This window comes from Triticum urartu, chromosome 2A (assembly GCF_056163025.1).
Source record: "Triticum urartu cultivar PI428250 chromosome 2A, HENAU_Tu73, whole genome shotgun sequence".
NCBI lineage: Eukaryota > Viridiplantae > Streptophyta > Magnoliopsida > Poales > Poaceae > Triticum > Triticum urartu.
In genome coordinates this window covers 83,067,097-83,091,735 of record NC_141874.1, presented here as the reverse complement: position 1 = coordinate 83,091,735, position 24,639 = coordinate 83,067,097, and the positions used below count along the sequence as shown (strand labels likewise).

General features: G+C 44.1%; 1 protein-coding gene and 1 pseudogene across 1 annotated transcript; both read right to left on the bottom strand.

The window, feature by feature from the left end:
- Window positions 1-18,037: 18,037 nt before the first annotated feature.
- Window positions 18,038-18,600, bottom strand: LOC147983954 (uncharacterized; annotated as a pseudogene).
- Window positions 18,601-18,741: 141 nt separating this feature from the next.
- On the bottom strand, window positions 18,742-20,226 carry LOC147983953 (protein FAR1-RELATED SEQUENCE 5-like). Its single transcript, XM_087540922.1, has one exon. It carries the CDS (start codon window positions 20,224-20,226, stop codon window positions 18,742-18,744), a length of 1,485 nt encoding a protein of 494 aa, XP_087397048.1.
- Window positions 20,227-24,639: the final 4,413 nt, after the last annotated feature.

Genomic DNA, 24,639 nt, shown 5'->3' with positions numbered 1-24,639 from the left:
ATCTAAGTCTTCGAGTTCCATAAGCTTCATAGAGAGTCTTCTCATGTCATTGTCTTCAATATGAATATCTTCATAAACCACCATTGTCTTCAATGTCTTCGTACATTTTTAGGGGTCATCTCTGGTAATAAAACCGAATCAATGAGGGACTTCTACCTGTGTTTTCCTGCAATTCTCACAAACACGTTAGTCCCTCAACTAGGTTTGTCGTCAATACTCCAAAACCAACTAGGGGTGGCACTAGATGCACTTACACGTTGGCTGGTGGTTTCCAGCCAAGTATGGCCTTGACTTTTTCTGGGTCCACGGCGACACCTTCTTGAGTCAATACGTGGCCTGGAAAACCAACCTGTCTTAACCAAAATTCACATCTGCTGAATTTCGCGTATAATTGATGTTTCCTTAATTCTCTCAGTACAATTCTGAGATGTTCCACATGCTCTTCTGTTGTCTTAGAGTACACCAGAATATCATCAATGAACACCACAACAAATTTATCCATAAATTTCATAAACACTTTGTTCATGAGATGGACAAAATATGCGGGGGCGTTTGTCAGTCCAAACGGCATTACTGTAAATTCATATAATCCGTATCTGGAGGTGAATGCTGTCTTAGGGATATCTTCTGTCCGTACTTTTAATTGATGATACCCCGACCTTAAAACAATTTTTGAGAAGACCTTGGCTTGTGCGAGCTGGTCAAATAAATCATTTATCCATGGCATCGGATATTTGTTTTTTATGGTGACCATGTTGAGGGCTCGATAGTCTATACATAATCTCAGTGTCCCATCCTTTTTCTTGGCAAATAATACCGGTGAACCCCAAGGTGAGGAGCTGGCCCGTATAAATCCTTTGTCCAGTAATTATTTTATTTGCTTCTTTGATTCTACCAACTCGGAGGGTGCCATTCTATAAGGTTTCTTGTAAATGGGGGTGGTTCCAGGCGCTAGTTCAATGATGAACTCTATTTCCCGGTCTGGTGGCATGCCTGGTAGTTCTTCGGGAAATACGTCAGGGAACTCACATACCACTGGAACTTTTCTTAACTCTGAAATGTCCACCTTGTTCAACTTTGGTTGCCATGATATTGGTCTTTCTTGAGCTGCAACTTTTATCGTCTTCCCGTGATGGTGAGTAAGAATTACAGTCCGATTGAAGCAGTCGATAAATCCCTTGTTGGTGGTTAACCAGTCCATTCCTAGGATAACATCCAGTCCCTTACTTTCCAATACAATGAGGTTTGCCTGAAACTTTAGTCCCTCAATCTCAATAACCACACATTAGTAGTAACTCTGAGTGATTTGCTTAACCCCGGGGGACTTGATGGTCATGGATTTTTCCAAGGGAAGTATCGAAAAATCATGTTGCAAAGCAAATTTCTTTGAAATGGACGAGTGAGAAGCTCCAGAATCAAACAAAAACGTGGCAGGTATTGTGTTGACAGGGAACGTACCGAGTACGATATCCGGGGCATTCTGGGCTTCCTCCTTGGTCACATGGTTCAAGTGACCCTTCCTGTGATTGTTATTGGGGTTGAAGTTGTTACGCTTGGGTGTTGAATTATTTCCATTGTTGTTCGGCTTGGGGGCCGAGTTTCTTGGCTTTGGACACTGTTTGGCATAGTGTCCTTCCTCTCCACAAGCGTAGCAAGTAACGCCTGGGCGATATGTAAAATCCTTGTCTCTTGCATGAAAATTTTTGTTCGGGCGTGGAGCACTGGTTGGGGGTTTGTTCGCTCCAATTTTCTGAAGATCAGTCTTGTTCGGTTGTTGCGAGCATGAGTAGTCTTGTCCCTTTTGCGCTTGCGAAAATCCTCCAAGCTGCGGCGCTCATTTTCTAATGTAATAGCTTTGTCCACAAGTGTTTTGAAATCCGGAAAGGTGTGTATGACCAGCTGGCATTTAAGTGATGGTGCCAGACCGTCCAGAAATTTTTCCATCTTTTTATTTTCAGTCATGTGCTCTTCGTTGGCATAACGAGATAATTGAGTAAACTGACTATTGTACTCAGTCACTGTCATGCTTCTCTGCTTGAGGTCATCAAACTCCCTTTTCTTGATCTTCATAACACTTCTGGGAATGTGCGCCCCACGAAAACCTTCTTTAAATTCTTCCCAGGTGATATTATTTTCATTGGGGTGCATGTGTAGGAAATTTTCCCACCATGATGCAGCTGCTCCTGTGAGGTAGTGAGGTGCATAAAGTACTTTCTCATGGTCCGAACACTATGCAATAATTAACTTCCTTTCAATGTCTCGAAGCCAATCATCGACCTCAAGAGGTCTATCAGTGTGAGAGAACGTTAGGGGACGTGTCTTTTGTAGTTCAGACAATTTGGAATGCTGCTGATATGGTTCACGGTGATTTCCCATATTGATAACATGGTTCATCATTTCTTGATGCTGCTGCTGGCTTTGCTCATAAAGGCGGCATACTTGAGAAAATGTTCTTTCACTGCCTTGCTGACTTGACTGTCCCTGTGTGAAATTGTTACTTGTCTGGGTTTCATAATTTTCCTCTGGCGGACTTGGCATAGAACGAGTCCAGGGACGAGGCATTTTCCACTCTGGGGTATTTTTGCAGAATTCATGAGAAAAACCGAGTGGCAAAAATAAATAATATTGCAAAGGCGGAAATTTTAAGAACTCCAAGTTTTTTCAAGAAAATACTTGGTTGCGCATGGAGAAGGACCGCTCAGTACATATCTTACACGCAAGCCATAATTATACAATACACCACTCAGGATGTGCGTACACATTCCTGACATGTTATTTAGGCTAGTGCACTTCTCTGAGTTCCTACATGATGCGCACACAAACTACTTCTCACCAAACCTATATACAAATACACATATCATACAAGCTGGTACATCGCACGGCTGCCAGGCGCACTCAGTCGGAGATGGTAAACACTTCCTTCTGCCTGCCGAGGGTAAGACCCAGTGATGTTGGAGACTCAACCTCCTCCTCACTAATAGGCTTCAGGCGCGAAGTACTGGTTTGAGGAGCTGGTGCGGGCGCGGCTGGTGGTGCAGCACGGACTGGAGTAGGGGCAATGACTTGGTCAAACTCCTCAGTAGTAGGTAGGCGGCGAGCGGTGGCTAAGATGGTAGTTGCATAGGAGGCTGAGGACGAGACATAAGTCAGTGGTGGTGCTGTATGGAGGAGCTCCCTCCTGTTGGCGGAACAACCCTGAACGAAGTCCATACGAGCAGCCACAAGGTCGTCCACGAGGTTGTCAAAAGCTGACTCAAGAGCTTTGAGCTATTCAACCAACATTTCAATAGCCTCATATATCTCTCCCCTAGCGCAAGCAAATGCATAGTGACAAGTGTATGGCACGTGGCATGGGAGATAGCGGTAGCGACGAGTCTTCAACGAAGGAAGAGCATCCCGGAGACGAGCTATCGCCTCACGGGAAGCCATCTGCATGGCATGCCTCTCCGTAGGCATGGCCCTTCCCACAAATCGGAAGCGGCATGTCTTAGAACGTCGTCCCTTGAATTGCACCGCGGCCTGGTACATAGACACGCTGTCGCTGATCTTGTGCTGGTAGAGTGTGAACTCCGGACGAGTCGATGGCCCGATCACGACCTTGGTGATGGAGACGAGAAGCTTGATAAACCCCTCAGGTACATTGGCGAACACCTGTGACTCACAGTCGCTGCCAGCCATCTACAAAAGTAGACAAAAATTCCAGATAATCAATTCATAAATTTATGATGACTAACAAAAAGTTGCTACCATTGTAAAGTGTTAAAAATAGCACTTATTACGTGAATAACCGATTAGCGATCGCACCTAGTGGCTTCCTACAGTCAGCCTGGCTCTGATACCAAGGTTGTCAGGACCAGTTTTCCAATAAAACATTTATTGAAAAGCCGACCCTTGTATTGACCAGTATAGAAGAATCCTCCTTACTGGCAGACAAATCCTTGATACAGAAATCCAGAAGTATTAAATATTATACAAGGTTGAGCTGAGGCTGCTCAACAATTTTATTACAAGCACACTGATATTATACATAAGGGCGGATATGAAACAAAGGAGTATGGTGGCATAACTACTGACTCGTAATAAAAGTGGTGGTGGATATGTCACAGTGTAGTGGGTGACATGACTCCAAAATCTTACAACTCATCAAGCGCCGGAGTGAGGCTTGATGATTTTATTTGGGTAGCGGAAGCGTATATAATACAAGTGACCAACTCCAGGATCGCACGGGACTGACTGGGACTCCTCTAGGCGTCGGACTCGCTATCGAACTCTTCATCCATAAGATCGCCTTCATCAACATCTGGGCAAATCAACAAGCCAGGTGAGTACTTTGAATGTACTCGCAAGACAGTTTGGACATAAGATATAACAAATGCAAACATGATGCACATGAGCAGATTAGTAATGCACACTCAGGTAATAAATTTGCACTGCACGATAAATAAAAGGAAGTCAGGCGGTAGTCCTCCCGAAATACCAATAAAATAGCTGAAGACCAATCGGGTGTCTGAAGCGACGCCTCGCAAGGTAAAAATAAATTAACATGCCGCAGTCGGGCGTTAGGGCGACACCACATAAAGGGCTTATACTGAAACGTAAATGACAGTACGTGCCACAGTCGGACGTCTAAGCGACATCTCGAAAAGGGCTTATAATGAAAGTAAATAATCAGGATGCCACAGTCGGACGTCTAAGCGACATCACATAAAGGGCTTATATCAAAAGTAAATAACAAGGATGCCATAGTCGGACATCTGAGCGACATCACATAAAAGGCTTATATCAAAAGTAAATAACAAGAATGCCACAGTCGGACGTCTGAGCGACATCACATAAAGGGCTTATATCAAAAGTAAATAACAAGAATGCTGCAGTCGGACGTCTGAGCAACATCACATAAAGGGCTTATATCAAAAGTAAATAACAAGAATGCCGCAGTCGGACGTTTGAGCGACATCACGTAAAGGGCTTATATCAAAAGTAAATAACAAGAATGCCGCAGTCGGACGTTTGAGCGACATCACATAAAGGGCTTATATTTCGTCATTTGAATTCAAGTAGCTCATGAATTTAAATCATCCCAAGGAAATACTTAGTACATAATAATAAACCGGTTAGTCCATCCACCGGAATAACATTCAGCCGGGTTTACCATTCTTGGTTTCATGCTCATTCTCGGAGACTGCCACTAAGACGGATACTGAGACAAACACGGAGACTGGCACTGATATGTTGATCAAGGTCCTTGGCCATGGACACGGTTACTCGAATGATTATGACTCTATAGAGTTTGCACTGTTAATCCACAACCAACGGATTTCAGTAGTCACAAAGGACTAGTTCCGTTTACGGTATTTTAGAAGAAACACATCTAACCAGTACACACCCATTCCACATTCTGCTGCCAGGGATCACCCTAGGCAACGTTCAATAAAAACTCTGAGACGGGGAGGCTACAACCTCGAATAGCATGGGATCAAATTTATATTCGCGCGCTCTAAGGGGTGCCCCCCTCTTGGTCCCAACTGGAAACACCCATGCCCCCTGACCGGATGACGGGCTTTAATCGAGGGCCATGGAACCCTCATCACGGCCCCTCTATTTGGTGTGTACAAGGAGAGAGGTTTGCAACTTACTAAACCGCATTCTTTTGCAGAAAACATGTGGTAGCACGGACGGGGACGAACGGGAACAAGACTTGATCCATGTTAACACTGGAGTTACACAGTTGACATAAGACTGGCATGCTTCAACATTACCAGCTTACAACCTATCATGCCACCACATGATGAGGTTATCTCACCATCATATGAACACATTAAACTTCGAAGCTCACCTGTAGCTTTCCTTGCATGCAATATAACATTCACAATATGCTTATATAAACATGCCATGAGAAAACTACTCAAGCAAACATGAAAAACACTCATCATATCAAAGTCTCAAACATGCTTGCCTGGTTCGGAGTAGTCGGACTCTAGCTCGGCGAAGTTTGCGATTCTGTCACCTCCTTCGGTATCTAAGGTATAAAAGAAATTGGATACTAACGTAAATACCGTGTGTGCATAAAATTGTTTTCAAATATTTTTCAAATAAATATGATAAAAAATAGATAGAAAAATAAAGATGACAGAAAAAGAATCAACTCAAAATCATCTTTTGTTTAAAAGTTATAAAGGTTTTAGTCCAGGGACTAATCTGTTATAAACAGAAAACTATCTAAGGGCTAGTTTATAAAAACATAAAACGCTTCAGTTAGAAATACGCCAACCCAAAAGGGAAAGCGTACTTTGCCCGAAGGCGTTTTTAGAAAATGGTTCGAATAAGAGAGGAGAGGCTGACGAGGGGGTCCCACCCGTCAGGTTTGAATTTCAAAACAGAGTCCACCTGCGCCCGAGGCTTGCGGTGGTCGCCGGCGTCGATCCACGGCAAGGTAGGGGAAACGGAGAGTACCTATGGGTTCACGGAGCTCTTCCGCATCTGTGGGTGGTGGAGTTGGTCGTCGGCGAGCACCACGTCGACGGCGGCCTCCACTCCGGTGGACGGTGGTTCGGGCGGTGTTGGATTTCGCCGAGGAGGGCTGCAGACGCCAAATTGAGGCTAGGGTCAGAAGAGTGGGAGCACTAGGAGGCTACTGGCAAGGTTTGGGAGGCAGGGGTGCCCTTACCGGAGAAAATCGTGCCGTAGCCCGAAGCGGATCGGGGCGGCCGGAGTCAGGGAAGAAGGCCTCCTCGAGGTCCTCATAGTGGCTGGGCGCGGCTCTGGTGAGGTGGAGGGGTGGTGCTGGGTCGAAGGCGAGCTCGGGGCCTTCTTTTATAGCCGGCCCAAGGCGGTTGCCGAGAACGGGATAACTCCGACGAGCGATTACGGCGAGGCAGTGGTCGGGCTGGAGGTTTGGGTGATTGGGCATCATCGGGTTGGTCCACTAGTTCCGTTCAAGGGCTAAACTTGGTATGACTTGGGTGATACTCCAAGCTCTCGACGAAACGGCCTCACGGGCACGTCGGCGGCAGGGAGCGCGCTCTGTGCTTTCCAGGCCACGACGACGGCTCTGCCGCACGTACAGGGGAGGGGACGGCCACGCGGAGGCGCCTGGTGGTGTGGGCGGTGCTGGACGGCGCCGTTCCACGCTGCGCCTCTCTGGCAGCCGCAGCGAGTGTTGCTGCCGCCGCTCATGGGGGCGATGCACCTCTGCCAGCTCACCGCCAACGCTCGCAACCGTCCAAGCAACCGTGCGGCGCGATGGATAAGAAGGGGGAGCAGTGAGCAAGGCACCAACGCGCGCACTGGCGAGATCGGCGCCAAGTTCTGAAGAAAACGACACTGACGACTGAACCAAAACACTGAAACTCTGAATTTTGACAGGAACAGTGCACGCCAACTGTTCGACGAAATGATTTAGGCACGTGAATTTTTTCTGGAGCTCGGACTTGGTGAGGTGGTCTCTTGATGCATCTAGGGGCTGCCTGATTTATCTCAGATTTTTAGGGAGAGAAAAAGAATGAATTTCACCAAAAAAAAGCAAATCTGGTCCAAACTTGCAGCAAGCAAAATTTGAAACATTTGAACTGTGGACCAATGGATATTGATGGATCTAGGTTGAGGGTACTAAGGACTAGCCAGAGAAGTTTATTTGGGATCAAGAGTCAAAGGAAATTAGGTAGTTCCTTTGTAAACCACCATAGTCCAAATAAATGACAGAAAATGATTTTGAGGTTAAGATAAATAGAAATACAATTTAAAAGAGGTTGAAACTTGCTGGAATTGGATGCTTGGCTTGATCCAAAGTATGGAGGTGGGTTTTGGAAGAAAATATTTTACATAGGTCATGGCAAGAGGGCACTGTTTGAATGGGGAAGAATAAATCCAAAATTTAGGAATTCTTTTTATTAAAAATAAATTGTAAAGACCTTCCAACCTTATTTGTGTTGAGCCAATATAAGATGAAAAACCCTCAAGACCGAAGATCAAGATTTGGATGAACCCCCAAAAAAATACTTGTCATAAGAGAATTTTTTTTGAAAAGGAGAGTCTTTTAGAAATTTTTTAAATAACCTCCTTCAAATGAAATAAAGAATTTGATAAAACCAAATCAAATTTTTTGGAGTGTTACACGTCTCGTCCGGGGTGTGCTATGTGGTGTTTTCACCGAAAAATATAGAAAATTCGTAAAGTGGCAAAAAGCCTCAAAACTTGTCATGCATCCTAGTCATGATGGTGGAACACTATAAAAATGTGGGTTCATTTGAAGGATGTCTAAAAAACGCATTTTCAGACGAGATGACACTAAATTTGTGTAGTGTAGGAAACGATAAAAAAAGAGTGAGGCAAAAAAAGGCCCAACAATACTTGCAGGCCGCTACTGCACGTAATCGTTCCGGCCCGATCAAGCCAGGCGGCTAAAGGGCCAGCCTTTCGACCCAGCTATGGCCTGCAGTACAGTCAAACGGGGCAATGGCGGGACGGACGAGAATCAGAGGAGTTCGAAAGTGAGGAGGGACACCGGTATATAAGGAGGTCCCGGCGTCGTTCGGCGGGAGGGGTGGGACTAAAGTTTAGTCCTCACCCCCGCCGACGCTGCCCCCGCAGCGCCGCATAGTCAATGGGCCGGTCCAGAAGCGCCGTCGTGCACAGTCATTGGGCCGGCCAGTGCGCGCTATGGAGGGTGTTTTTTTTGTTTCAAAAATAATTTTAACGCACGTCGTCCCGTGAATATATTGTTCATGTATTTGTGTAGATTAGTAACAACACTTAAAATAGAATTGTTAATTAGATTTTACATATTTATGTAATGTTCATTATTTAATTTTTTAAGTGTTATAATAATAATGAGTTTTTTTGTTGTAATGTATAACTAAGAAAATTGAGTTTGTTTTATAATTTATAAGTACAAATATTAAGTTTTTTGTTATAATTGTTTATGAACTTTTATTTAATGGCTAACATTTTTGAGTTTATTAAAAAATAATTTGGAAAACACCCTTAATAATTGTACATATACGAAAAGTTTAGAACAGTAATAGCACGTTGCGTCATGTCCGGTCAGTGTTTTGGGTGTTTTTACCGAAAAAATTGTACAAAATTCGTAAAGTGGTAAAAAACAACGGAACTTGTCATGCATCCTAGTCATGATGGTAGAACACTATGAAAAAATTGGGTTCATTTGAAGGATGTCAAAAAAAACTACTTTTCAGACGGGGCGTTTGCTCCTACCCGAACGGAATCCGGAGAACGAGGTCAATTTTTTGACATATTCGGAATGGCTTCAAATTTTGCAAGTGAGCTGGTACGCCTACTCTCACACTGAATCCAAAAATTGGCCATATTTCGACACCAATAGCACATTGCGTCACGTCCGGTTAGTGTTTTAGGTGTTTTCACCGAAAAAATTGTACAAAATTCGTAAAGTGGTAAAAAGCCACGAAACTTGTCATGCATCCTAGTCATGATGGTAGAAAACTATGAAAATTTTTGGCTTCATTTGAGGGATGTTGAAAAAAACTACTTTTCATACGGGGCGTATGCTCCCGAATGGTATCCGGAGAACGAGGTCAATTTTTTGACATATTCAAAATGGCCTCAAATTTTTCATGTGAGCTGGTATGCCCACTCCCACACTGAATCCAAAAATTGGTCGTATTTAGACACCAATAGCATGTCGTGTCATGCCCGGTTAGTATTTTATGTGTTTTTACCGAAAAACTTGTACAAAAATTGTAAAGTGGTAAAAAGCCACGAAACTTGTCATGCATCCTAGTCATGATGGTAGAACACTATGAAAAAATTTGGCTTCATTTGAAGGATGTCGAAAAAAAAACTACTTCTCAGATGGGGCGTTTGCTCCCGAACGGTATCCGGAGAACGAGGTCAATTTTTTGAAATATTCAGAATGGCCTCAAATTTTGCAAGTGATCTGGTATGCCCACTCCCACACTAAATCCAAAGATTGGTCGTATTTAGACACCAATAGCACGTTGCGTCACGTCCGGTTAGTGTTTTTGGTGTTTTCACCAAAAAAATTGTACAAAATTCGTAAAGTGGTAAAAAGCCACGAAACTTGTCATGTGTCCTAGTCATGATGGTAGAACACTATGAAAAAAATGGGTTCATTTGAAGGATGTCGAAAAAAACTACTTTTCAGAAGGGGCGTTTGCTCCTTTACCCAAACGGTATCCAGAGAACGAGGTTAATTTTTTGACATATTCGGAATGGCCTCAAATTTTGCAAGTGAGCTGGTATGCCCACTCCCACACTGAATCGAAAAATTGGTCGTATTTCGACACCAATAGCACGTTGCGTCACGTCCAGTCAGTGTTTTAGGTGTTTTCACCGAAAAAATTGTACAAAATTCGTAAAGTGGTAAAAAGCCACGAAACTTGTCATGCATCCTAGTCATGATGGTAGAACACTATGAAAAAATTTGGCTTCATTTGAAGGATGTTGAAAAAAACCACTTTTCATACGGGGCGTATGCTCCCGAACGGTATCCGGAGAACGAGGTCAATTTTTTGACATATTCAAAATGGCCTCAAAATTTTCATGTGAGCTGGTATGCCCACTCCCACACTGAATCCAAAAATTGGTCGTATTTAGACACCAATAGCACGTTGTGTCACGCCCGGTTAGTGTTTTATGTGTTTTTACCGAAAAACTTGTACAAAATTCGTAAAGTGGTAAAAAGCCACGAAACTTGTCATGCATCCTAGTCATGATGGTAGAACACTATGAAAAATTTGGCTTCATTTGAAGGATGTCGAAAAAAAACTACTTCTCAGACGGGGCGTTTGCTCCCGAACGGTATCCGGAGAACGAGGTCAATTTTTTGAAATATTCAGAATGGCCTCAAATTTTGCAAGTGATCTGGTATGCCCACTCCCACACTAAATCCAAAGATTGGTCGTATTTATACACCAATAGCACGTTGCGTCACGTCCGGTTAGTGTTTTAGGTGTTTTCACCGAAAAAATTGTACAAAATTCGTAAAGTGGTAAAAAGCCACGAAACTTGTCATGTGTCCTAGTCATGATGGTAGAACACTATGAAAAAAATGGGTTCATTTGAAGGATGTCGAAAAAAACTACTTTTCAAAAGGGGCGTTTGCTCCTTTACCCAAACGGTATCCAGAGAACGAGGTTAATTTTTGACATATTCGGAATGGCCTCAAATTTTGCAAGTGAGCTGGTATGCCCACTCCCACACTGAATCGAAAAATTGGTCGTATTTCGACACCAATAGCACGTTGCGTCACGTCCGGTCAGTGTTTTAGGTGTTTTCACCGAAAAAATTGTACAAAATTCGTAAAGCGGTAAAAAGCCACGAAACTTGTCATGCATGCTAGTCATGATGGTAGAACACTATGAAAAAAATTTGGGTTCATTTGAAGGATGTCGAAAAAAACTACTTTTGAGACGGGGCGTTTGCTCCTACCCGAACGGTATCCGGAGAACGAGGTCAATTTTTTGACATAATTGTCATGGCCCCAAATTTTGCAAGTGAGCCGGTATGCACACTCCCACACTGAATCCAAAAATTGGTCGTATTTCGACACCAATAGCACGTTGCGTCACGTCCGGTCAGTGTTTTAGGTGTTTTCATCAAAAAAATTGTAGAAAATTCGTAAAGTGGTAAAAAACCACGAAACTTGTCATGCATCCTAGTCATGATGGTAGAACACTATGAAAAAAATTTGGGTTCATTTGTATAAATGTTCTATAATTTATGTAATGTTCATTATTTTTTTATGTGTTTTGCATTAATGGCTAAAGTAGTTTTCATAATAGTAAAGAGGTTTTTGTTATAATTTATAAGTAATAATAATTTGTAAAATACCCTTCTCAAAAAACACTACTTGATATGGAATTTATTAAGTAGTTATGTTAAAAACAATACTTAATATATAATTTATTATGTAATTATATTAAAACACTATTTAATATAGAATTGAATTCATGGAGAAAACCATAAGAAATTCATACGGTGTCGGAAAATTATGAGAACTTGCACGCATGATGGCCCTGGTGATGAGTGCGTGTGCAAAAAGTTTGGGGTCCACCGGCTGAGTCAGAAAAGAGAACGCGGTACGGGGCTGACATCCTTCATATCCGATCAGTGCCGGTTGCATGGGTGGTACGAGGTGGAATGCACGAAACGTCACCCAATTTTGGGAGGCAGTGGTCATGCCCATCTTAAGGCCTCACGCAAGATTTGAACGAATTCGGACACCAAACGCACGTTACGTCATGCCCGGTCAGTGTTTTCGGTGTGTTTCATGGAGAAAACCAAAAGAAATTCATACGGTGTCGGAAAATTATGAAAACTTGCACGCATGATGGCCCTGGTGATGAGTGCGTGTGCAAAAAGTTTGGGGTCCACCGGCTGAGTCAGAAAAGAGAACGCAGTACGGGGCTGACATCCTTCATATCCGATGAGTGCCGGTTGCATGGGTGGTACGAGGTGGCATGCACGAAACGTCTCCCAATTTTGGGAGGCAGTGGGCATGCCCATCTTAGGGCCCCACGCAAGATTTGAACGAATTCAGACACCAAACGCACGTTGCGTCACGCCCGGTCAGTGTTTTCGGTGCGTTTCACGGAGAAAACCATAAGAAATTTATACGGTGTCAGAAAATTATGAAAACTTGCACGCATGATGGCCCTGGTGATGAGTGCATGTGCAAAAAGTTTAGGGTCCACCGGCTGAGTCAGAAAAGAGAACGCAATATGGGGCTGACATCCTTCATATCCGATCAGTGCCGGTTGCATAGGTGGTACGAGGTGGCATGCACGAAACGTCACCCAATTTTGGGAGGCAGCGGGCATGCCCATCTTAGGGCCCCACACAAGATTTGAACGAATTCGGACACCAAACGCACGTTGCGTCATGCCCGGTCAGTGTTTTCGGTGCGTTTCACGGAGAAAACCATAAGAAATTCATACGGTGTCGGAAAATTATGAAAACTTGCACGCATGCCCTGGTGATGAGTGCGTGTGCAAACAATTTGAATGGTTGCATTAAAAAATGCATTAATAGTTTCTGTCGTTAAAAAAACATCGGAGATAATGGCTCTCTTTTTGAAGAATATGCATGATCCATGTGAACCTTCACAAGCTCTGAGCAGGTGAAGACTCACATCGATCCTGCATATCCTCCAAATAGAGTCCCACAAACTCAGATGTTTGTTCATTGAGCAAAAGAAAATTATATAAAGGAGTCAACGGCGGGCCGGCTTAGTGATGTGGTATTAAACTAGAAATGTTAAAGTACAATGCATGTTTTTAATAAATGCATCGTGGGCCAGCCGGCGGTAGTTTTATGGGACGGGCCAAGGGGCCCACTATGGCGTGACCACGTCTATGACGCCGTACGTGCGTGCATGGCATGGAAACCACGCCGCCATTACCTCGCCCCAGGACCGCCTAACCCCGCCGCCTCCACGCATGTCCTCACCCCGATCCGACGGTCGCACCGCCGTGGCCCTCCCAACTCCCTTCCCCGCCGGCCTGACGGCGGCCATACACTCCGGCATCTGCGCGCGCGACTTGGATCTCAGGCCCGGCCTTGCCGTCTCGTCAAAGTCACCCGCACCCAGAACCCTAGGACGGGCCGTCTGCCAGCGCAGTGGTGTGGGCAGAGGGCGCACGGCTGCCACGACTAACCCACACCGGGTGGGGTTAGCCAACGGGGGCTGCCGGTGCACGTCGAGGCGCCGGAAGGTATGGTATTAAACCATATGTAATGTTTTTTGAATCTCGTAACTAGTTAGATAACTGTCATCTTATTTAGAATGCAAGAATTGGGAGATGTGTACTGCTCGGTTGAGAAGTGGTGCGAATTGGTGGGAAAATTCACACACAGACAGCGCATGATGCTACGTGGCACACATTTGGACAGTATATTGAAAATTCCTTCAGTGAAAATGAGGAAAAATTTATTGGAATTTATGATTACAACGTATGATAGTAGTAGAAAGTGATTTAGTATTCATCCAAATACTGACGACATCAGTGTGCTTAATGAAGATGTTTATGACATATTCGGGCTACGTAACGAGGGCGATGATGTGAGTAGCATGATAGCAACAGTACAACTAGATGCCAAAAAAATTGTTCCGAATCGATTTCTAGACAAAAGAACAGGCCTAATCCTCATCGACGAGTTGATAAAAAATATTGTTGATACTCAGTCATATGATGATGATTTTGTGAGAAGGGTCGTACTGGTTCTTATGGGTACAGTCTTAGCACCACAATCCACCAAGTTTGTTCCTTATCGTTATTACAAAATGGTGGAGGACGTGAATGCTATCGAGTCATACAATTGGAATGATTTCACGTTGGGGGTGTGCATGGATGCTATTAAAAAAATGGTCCAAGATCTTCAAAAATTCCAGTGGCCTATCGGGAACTTGGCTCTTCTTCAGGTACAAGTCATTTCGTAATAGTTGTATGTACATATATTTTTTATATGATCTATGTGTCTGACTAGTTGTGTTTATTATCATGCAGTATATATACTGGGAAAAAGTTGAGCCAATTGATGTGGATACATTTGATCCTTTGTCTCGTGAATACCCACTAATGCTTAACTGGCCAGAAATGGAAGGGAAAAAGCGAGACGACTATGATAACATGCACGGCCGGGGCACCGGCAATGTAAGTCAATAAGTATAGTCCTAATTGGTTTCACATAGTAATTAAGTATATTCGTTATTTAATTTATTTTATTGTTTGTTGTACAGATTGAAAACTGCGTTAGCGAAGAGTACAGACGTGCTAAGGTAGCACGTGAAGGGACTGTCCCAGAGGAAGAAACGAAGAAACCTAAACGAGAGGTGGTGGCAGGAGTAGAAAGCCAAGCACGTCCGCGGTTTCATCGAACACGACTTATAGTATGGACCGTGTGATGATATACATAAAGCTGCTTCACAAGGAGGTTCTCAATATACCTGAAAGATGTGCACAGGTAATTTAGAAGTTGTATTGGACTTCTCAATATACCCGAAAGATGTTTCATTTGTTTTTGTAGATGGTAATGGAAAGGTTGAACACGGAAGGTGTGTTGTACAAACCCAATAAGAGGGACAACAATGACGAATTTGATAATGTAGGTGAAGGAGTTGGGATGGAGAATGGCCAGTACAAGTCATCAAAATATTGGCCAGATATTGAATCACCTACTGACGTAAAGATAGGAACATCTTTCACGGGTATGAATGATACCTCCATGCCCGTTGATGACACGGGTGCTCCGGCAACGACATCGAGTAAAGGTGAAGCTACTGATCCTTTCATTATAGACGATAATGGAAACTCTTCATCTTCGGCATCAACTGTATGTACAAAAGACTTTCCATCTATGTCTCGAACCCCGCAAAATGCTGATATTTCTGGTGAGTCTATGGATGCTTTGTCACCAACAAAGTCCGAAGACACGTTTGAGAGTTTCCCGACAAAGAGCAACATAGGTAATGGTGAAGGCAGTAAGGAAAATGAAGGTAAGCGCAAAAGAAAAAAGTCAAAATATTGTCAATCCCCATACGACCTTCTCATTACCCGCAAGAAACGTGTTAAAAAAGTAAGTCAAATACTACTTTATAATTCATTCACGCGTTATGTAATTTTTTTTATTATATAACTGACTGTAGCTGCATTGTTTTAGATCTGTTTGCATTGTCATCATATTCAACTCTAGCAAGTTCTTTTAATATGACTCCGGATCACATAGAGGCAGCCAGAGTTTTTGTTGAGACTCTCGCATCGTCAAAGAAGCATGCATAGCGAACCGTGGTTGATGTGCCACCACCAAATGGGGACATGTGCACGCCAGTTATGCTTCACGATGTCCTGACGTTTAAATGGTTGAATGGCGATGTAAGTATGAGTTTGGTTTTAACAAAACTCTCATTTGTACTTCACAAGTTGATAGAAATTTATTGTTTATGTATGCAGATCATCAATGCATATTGTAAACACCTACAACACCGTGATTTTTCTGATCGTTGCATATCAACAATGTGGTTCCCCAAATTTATGTTGAATAGCGCAAGGGGAAAGACCAAGTCAGTAAATGATTTAGACTTAGAGAATGTTACAAAGAAAACAAAAGTCCTCGCAAGAGTAATGGATGAGTATTTCAGACGGGACAAGGTATTGATTTCATATTTATTTGCACTAACATGATTTGGTTACTATGTAGGCGTATTTTCCTATGCACGTTAATGATAATCATTGGATAACCATAGTGACGCACACCGTCAAGGAGGAGTTTCAAGTTCTTGACTCAAATTCTAAAGGCGCAATTAGCCAAAGAATTCGCAATATGATTTCCACCCTGGTACGCTATAATTTTCGCACTTGCATTCAGAAAAATATTGGGTCATACATTAAATTCTGGTTTTGTTAATTTGTTTCAGAGAGCTGAAATTTCTATGGATATTATGGAGGCCAACTCAACTCTTGAAGCAAAAAAAATTCCAGATGTCTCATCATGGCCAATTAATGAGTATAAAATGCCGAGACAAAAAGATGGGTAAGTTAAATGAGTACAAGCAAGTGCATGCTACATCGTAAGCTGATCACACATGTTTATTGCAGAGTGTCTTGTGGACTTTTTGTGATGTGGTGCATAAAATACTGGGATGAAGATCGCTGGACACATGAATTTGACCAGGAAGTGATTAATGCGTCAAGGCCACGTATTGTCGCGGAAATTATTTTTTCAGAGATGAACAAATTAGAGAAGGTCAAGATGAAAATTGTTAAAAACATGGAGAAGGAATAGGTATTAGCATCGGTAGGGTTTTAGTCTCATAGAAGGTTTCCTTGCCGTTGTTGGATACTTTGATCGATTGTAATGCGACATGGCACTGTGACAGATTTTGACAATTTTTCACGTTTTATTTATCGCTTTCGTGTGAGACTAAACATTTTAATGCGTGTGGGCAAGTAATATTTTTGCTGTGCTAAAATATATCAGTTTGCGGCTACGATGTTATATGTATTGTTGTTGTTTGTATTCGCGACGGTCATTTATTTATTGAAAAATATCCTCGTTGTCCTGAATAGGCGCGATGTGGACAAAACCTACACAATATCCCAGGGCGATTCTGGTGGCAGCAGCGGCGCTGGATCCGACGAATATTCCAGCCCAGCCCGTGCGGTGGCCGACAGCCGAGGCAGTGGCGTGCCCGCGCAGTCTAGCTAGTGCGGGCTGGCGCGATTCACCGTGCGCCACGCGCGCGTCTGGTGGCCCAGCAGCCGACCGAGCAACAGCCACGGGCCCGGTGGCAGACATCTCGTCCCGCCCCATCGAGCAGGCACATGCAACAATCCCGAGGGGGATTTATGGCAATCTGTCGGCCCATTAACGACGCGTGGGCCGGCCCTTTAATGCCTCTTCGTGTGCGGATGGGGACGCTGGCACGTTGTGCCGACTAGGTTTAGTCCCACCTCGCCCGCGGAGAGACGTGACGACCGGTTTATATACCCGTGTCGTCGCCTTCTCACAAGCTCACTACAGAACACTAATGAATGCCCTGTTGTACGCCGTGACCTCCTCGCTCGGCGGCCGAAAGTCCTCCCAGAAGGCGTTGTAGTATACTGTCCGTGCATGCGCCCGGCCACGGCTGGGCCTTTTTTTCAAATATATTTTTTACATAGATTAAATTTTAAAAATGTTAAACAGTTGACAAAGTCATGACAGCAATAACACATTCATACAAATATATCATGTTTCACACATAATAATAAAAATCGCATGTCTCATAACATTGAACAAGCTGGCATAAAGAATAAACTCAAAGTGCCATGTCTCTTATCCTTAAACAAATAAACTGAAAATGTCATGTTGCATTAGAATCGAACAAATTAACCAAAATAAAGCGACAAATAGTACGACATGCTAATTGAACTCTGTCCGAGTGCCTTCCATTGATTATGAATACTTCATCTTTATGCCCGGTTCTTACATAACAAATTGTAAACAACTCATCAGAAAATTGTGAAGAGAGAAACAAAAAATAATTAAAATAATGTAAAACTTAATTTTCATTCTCAGGGCACGTTTGCCGTCTATGGCCCTCTTTCTTACAAATGCCACAAAAGGACCGGGTTTTCTCTCAGAAAATGATTTTGGTCTTCCATTTTTTGTAACATTTGGATCTTTGTTTGCCCGCCCTGTCGTGCTCTGTTTAGGGGCGCCCTTCGTGAAAACTTTCACGGGATCACCTATGACATCAACATGTTGTTCCGGCTCACGTGGCTCCTCATGCACATTTCTTCTACTACCAACAGCATCATCATCAGGGACCTTTTTATTCGCTATTATATTCTGCAGACACTGCACCAACTCATCAAAGACGAATGGATCATTTGAAGCAACATGAAAAGTTTCAGCTCCTGTTATACTGAGTTGACTATAGCGAGCACGCTGCTCTGCCCCTGTCCAACCCCAACCAAACATGTCACTCTTCCGCTATGCAGGCAGCCCACCTCTCGCAACTTTCGACATCCTCTTAAGGACGCAACACTTTGGTATTTTAGATATTTTCAGATGAACCAACACATACAGAATGTGTTTGCAAGGCAACCCTTTCCGAAGCATTCGTCCACAACTGCAGTCTATCGTATTCTCAGAGTTTTCAGCTCGATAATTCATGCTGAACTGAAATTTGCGGTTATTTCTTCATGTCACGATGAAGGTGTGGCAGTCAACTCCCACTAGCGTCTCAAAAATCTCAAGCTCTCATATCTTCTTCAAATCTTGTTGAAGAATATAAAAATTGGAATGAGTGAATACTTTGGCAGCATGCTTCTCAATGTCCTTATATTCTGTGACTGATGGTGGCAATGACTGATTTGAAACACAGTCATCATGCGCCTCGTTCTCATGTAGTCGAACTATGCAGTTCTCATAATGCACAACTAGATCAAGAATAGTCATACCGCCGTCCAGGTGAAGGTGAAGACAAGAGTTAAGGCTTTCACTCCTCTGATTACTACGCATACCCAGAAAAAACCCATCTGACAGATATGATGATGTCCACAGACTCCTCTTCGTGTACATCCTACGCAGCCACTCTTCTATTTTATCAGTCTTCCATTTACGGACGAAAGCGTGCCATCTCGCCTCAAAGTTGGCCGGAGAGGTGGAGTAGTACAAGAGTGCCCTGAACTCATTTAGCGATTTGTAATTAAGGTGCTTCTGCATATTTTTTTCCACGTGCCATGAGCAGAGACGGTGCAACACATCAACCAAAACCAACCGAATAGCTCGTATCATTGCAGCGTCTCCATCTGTGATGATTGACCTTGGCTTCTTTTGACAATTGGCCTTCAGGAATGTCTGGAGCAGCCACACGTACGTCGCTTCGGTCTCGTCGGACACAATGACACAACCAAACACTGTGGTGCAATGATGATTATTTACACCAACAAAGGGGATGAACGGCATACCATATCTGTTCATCTTATACGTGCTGTCAAACACAGTCACATCTCCATACAACTGATAGTCCCGCCGCGACTGTGCATCGCACCAGAACATGCTCTTCAAACGGCCCTCCTTATCGAGCACGTACTCAAAGAAAAAGTCTGGATCCTTCTCCTTTCTGCTCCTCATAATCCCGATTGCCATGTTAGCATCATCCTTCGCAATCAACTTCATTTTTTCTCGGCAACATAAGTTGTAGACGTCTCGTCTCAGAAACCCACACTTATCATACGAGCCATACCCGTGAATGAAGTTGTCGACGATGATATGCTTTCTGATCCCAGCTCCTTCCATCGCCAAGATCTCAGCTATCTGGTGATCTCCCATCACTCGATGTGACCGCAGAAATACCACCTCATCTGCTCTAGCTAACAAATGGTTGTGATCATTCATAAAAGCTGCCACGAACCAAACTCCACGTCCTTTGTCCAACTTCAGGACTAAATGTGCGCCACACTCGCAACGAGTCTCAGGTCTTAGCCTGCGGGTACGGCCCTCCGGGTTTAAAAATTTAATGAGACGTTTTCCTGCCCTCGAACAAACGTATCGCCTATACCGAATAGTGGTTGAAAGACCTTTTCCTCGTTCCACCTTATCTTTTCTGATACTGAATGCACAGTCTTTGGCGTAGTTATTATAGAACATGTAAGCCTCCCACTGTGATGCAAATGTCATACCCATAACCTTCAACTGTGTCTCCAGCGCACGTTGCTGGATTTCAGCCTCCTCAATGTCCATATTAGCTCCATCCTCATGCTCATAGCCATCATCACCACTCCAACCATCGAAGTTAGCCTACAATATTCCACATAAGCAAGTGTAAGTTATCATTAACAAGTTTTTATTATTGTATGACATCTTAAAGTTTGGACCAAACCTGGCTTATGTTATCCGCGAAAGATTCAACACCATGATTTTCCTTGTTCTGGACGTCAATATCCCCCTGCATATAAAAAAAATCAAATGCACATGTAAGTACCCATATGATTCTTCGTCCGACGAAATGAATGTACACGTCACTTATGTTTTCACTACAAGCACCCTCCTCCTTCTTTTGAAAATCCTCCTCAGGTAAATTATCGTACGAGGACCATGATTCATTGTCGCTGCTATCATCATCATTTTTACTTTCATTACCATTCGTACGATCAACACTATCGCTACCATCCCACTCACTCGCCTCCAAAAACAGATCCATAAATCCAGTTTCTTTATCCATTGAATGACCTCACTACCAACACTATAACATTATAAATAAAAATTGATCTATCATTTTTAAATCAAATTAAATGTACTACGGTCATACCGATGAGTACTTCATATCTAACAAGTGATTGCAGATAATTATTTACAGGTACAATTTTTTTGACAAACTAGATGTCTTACATGGCAGGTACGTGCACTTCGGCCGGCCTGGCCTGGTTGCGGACGGCGACGACGTTCCCGGAGAGGTTGATCACGAAGTTGCGTGCGGCGACGGCGTCCATGTAGGACACGTCACCGCGACGACCTGCACGGAGGCCAGATCACGTACGGCGGGCGACTCCAACAACGTCCACGGTGGCCAGATCTCGGGTGAAGACGGGGAGAATGGTCGGCGATCGGCGGGGAAAGGCGGCGATCGGCCGGACGGGGAGACGTGGAAATTGGCAGCGTGATCACGACTAGATCATCGGCGAAAGGTGGCGATCGGCGGGTTAGGGCGGCGATCGACGTGGCGGGGCGACGTTGGAATGGGCCGCGTGATCAACGCAGGTCGTGGGTCTTTTTTTTCACGCGACGGGAGGGGGTAGATGCGAGCCGGCCGTATTGGCTCGAGCCGTGCGGTCGGCTCTACCTGTATGGGTACGCTGCATACAGCGCCGGATATGTTAAGCACCATATACCCAAAATGCCCTTATACGTTAAGCGGGGGGGGGGGGGGGGGGGGGGGGAGGTGTACCGAAGCAGACCTCTAGATCACCTTGTGCTTACGTATAACGGCAGCAGGTAGCTCGTGCAGCGGCAGCAGCTAGGGTCCGGTGGTCGCCGGCCTTGAGGCGTTTCGACAAGGTCATGCTCGAAGAAGACGGTGGCGGGAGCTAAAAGTTTGGTCCCGCCAATCATTTCTTGATTTTCAGGCTCAGGGGTCTTTGCGGGCATCCGGACAAGCTTGCTTACGGCAGTCGGCTGGCCGCTGGCATTTAAGTACGCCTGCTCACTCCTTTTCTTAGAAAGGGCATGCAGTGCATTATTTAGAAAAGTCCCAGATCGCAGCGTTTGAGATATACCCGGGTTGGCCGTGCAGCACGGGTGGCTTTCATGTGGGGCCCGGCCCATGTGTCACTTTGATCTGCACTTCTGCAGTACGCCTCGCCTATCTCACCTTCTTCGTCTCTTCAATGAGATGGACCCATGAACTAATCTTATCTACCCCCACTGTCCCCGTCTCCATAATGAGTTTCAAGATCCCACCGCCATTTCCACCGCACGTCGTCGGGCCAACGGTCCGGATCAGACGCGACGGAAAAAATTTGAAATGAACCAGCGATGAACCTGCCAAGGTGATCCGTAAGAACGCTCCGCCTCCTTCCTCCCCGGAGAGCTTCCACATTGCACCATCATCGTTAGCTGTGGCCCACCCCTCTTCCGGTTTATACAAGTAGAATCATCAAATATTGTAATGCAAGTTTCTGAATTCTTGTGGCCGCAGATAAGCAAGGAAAGAATTTCTGTTTATAACTTTATATACATATGCAACTCCTATTTGGGATGATTACTTCTCGCAGTTGCATTCAGATTATGACCCGTGAGGCACCGGCGACGTTGAACGTAAAAACGTTTTTATCTTTTATTTGCAGAATTACTGAACATACCACTTCAAGATATTTTGATCATACCACCACACACTCTGTTTTGCCCATTTAGATGCTTCTCCATCAGCTCTGTTCTAGATGCCATTAATTGTACTGTGAGCCATTGAATTCTTATACATCAATCCGTAACCAGGACGAAGGGGTCTATCATCATAACCTTCTGTTCGCCGAAACAAGTACTAGCCACTCCGTGTTTGTACTTTGCACTCCCTCTGTAAAGAAATATAAGATCGCTTACAGAGGGAGTAATAAGGAAACTTAATCTTATCGCTAGCTGCAAGAGTGCAATTGTCGGTTGTCAATTTGCAAAGGGTCTCAGCTTAAGCCTCAAAATCCTATGTAATCTGCTGAAAAATCCAAAGATTGCTTGCATACTGTTGCAATTAAGCAGTGTCATGTATGCTAACCGGCGAAAGATATCATGTAAAAAAACCCGGTGATCAGACATTTTCAAAACTTGCAGTATACCAAATCAGGCATAGCTTTCTGGAAGCTTTCTCGAATGCATTGACTATATCCAATACTGATGTCCCCGTTCTCGTTCCGAAGTTGTATCCTTCACATCCTCATGTCAAGACACATGAAGCAACTGACCACACGCAACAAGCAGTGACTAGCCTACGGCTCGATTTGCAGTAAATATACCCCTGTTTATAAGAAGTCATGTATCTCTTGTGCAACTTCTTATAAAAAAAAGCAACGGAGATAGTACTAGAACCGATTTGTAATGGAGATAGCATATTACTCTGCCTCAATCCATACTCTGCTTCTAGCATATCTGATAGGAACAAAGGTTTTAGACGAGAGAAATTGTCTAACACTACCAATATTGCTACTCTCATAACATATTTGAAAATAAGCACAGAGCTGTACAACACTCAGCACTGCAAACAAGCCTGCGTCCGTCTCAAAAGAAAAGCCTACATCTCCAATGATGCCTGAGACTACTAATGCCGAAGCCTGACGATTCCAGTACATGATGCACCAAATTGCTGCTCTATAACTCGAACGTCAAGATTTCATCTTCCGGCGGCTCAATATCAGGACTGCAGGCATTCGTCGTATCTAAGTCGACATGAAAAATAGCAGGTGGTTTAAGTCTTATTACAAAGATACTAAGAAATGCAATCGATTGGGAAGGAAAATGACCTAGTACAAGCAAGAGATTCGGGGGTACATCTTTATCTTTACCTAATATTAAAGGATGGATTGTTTCTCCACTTTTTTTCGTCCATCAAAGTGTTTCTCGTACGTTCTCTATTTTTTTTCTTTATCTTTATCTTTACATAATATTAAAGGACATATTGTTTCTCCACTTTTTTTCGTCTGTCAAAGTGTTTTTTGTACGTTCTCTATTTTTTTCGTCGGTCTTTTTATATTTTTCGTATGTACGGTATCTATTTTTAGCCGTTCGTCTGTCAAAGTGTTTTTTGTACGTTCTCTATTTTTTTCGTCGGTCTTTTTATATTTTTCGTATGTACGGTATCTATTTTTAGCCGTTCGTCTGTCAAAGTGTTTTTTGTATGTTCTCTATTTTTTTCGTCGGTCTTTTTATATTTTTCATATGTACGGTATCTATTTTTAGCCGTCCGTCATTTGAATATAGAAACAAAAATGCGTTTTGAGGGAGTCGAACCGTGCTCGCGTACATTGAGTACTATATACTGAACCAGCCCACCTACGTAGCATACTATCTAAGAAAACTAAGGAAGTTTGCCTTTTATATAGCAAACAAGTTTTGTCAAAAAAACCATGTCCGCCAGCTCCACAGTTTCCTGCATCTCCTGCGCCGCCCCGTCGTCGTTCCCCTTTCCTCCTCCGTCAAATCCGAGGGCGAAGAAACCGTCGATGCCTCGGTCCTCCTCTGAGACCGCGCGATGGTGACGTCACTGTCCACTGCATCGTGGGCACGACCCTCCCATTGCCAACCATAGACCGACGGGCATCGAGCTTGGCGAGGGAGGCGTGGAGGAGCTTGCGGGGCAGAGGGCGGAGGAGGATCGAGGCGGTCCCTGTCCAGGGCGTCCGTGAGGGGCGAGGTCAGAGGCCGGAGCGGTCGGCGCTAGCGCGACAGAAGGTGAAGGCCATAGCGACCTCGGGCGCCCGCGATGTAGTCCGCCTGATGGATGCACTCCGTTTCAAGGCCGACAATGCCGAGGCCTGACGTCTGCTTCGTCCTCCTGGCTTCCATCTACAATGCTGAGGTCACCGCCGTTCACGCCCAAATCGTTGTCTCCAATTGCCGCTATCCAACAGGCCGCTGCTTGCCTTAGACATGATGATCGCCTGCAAGCTG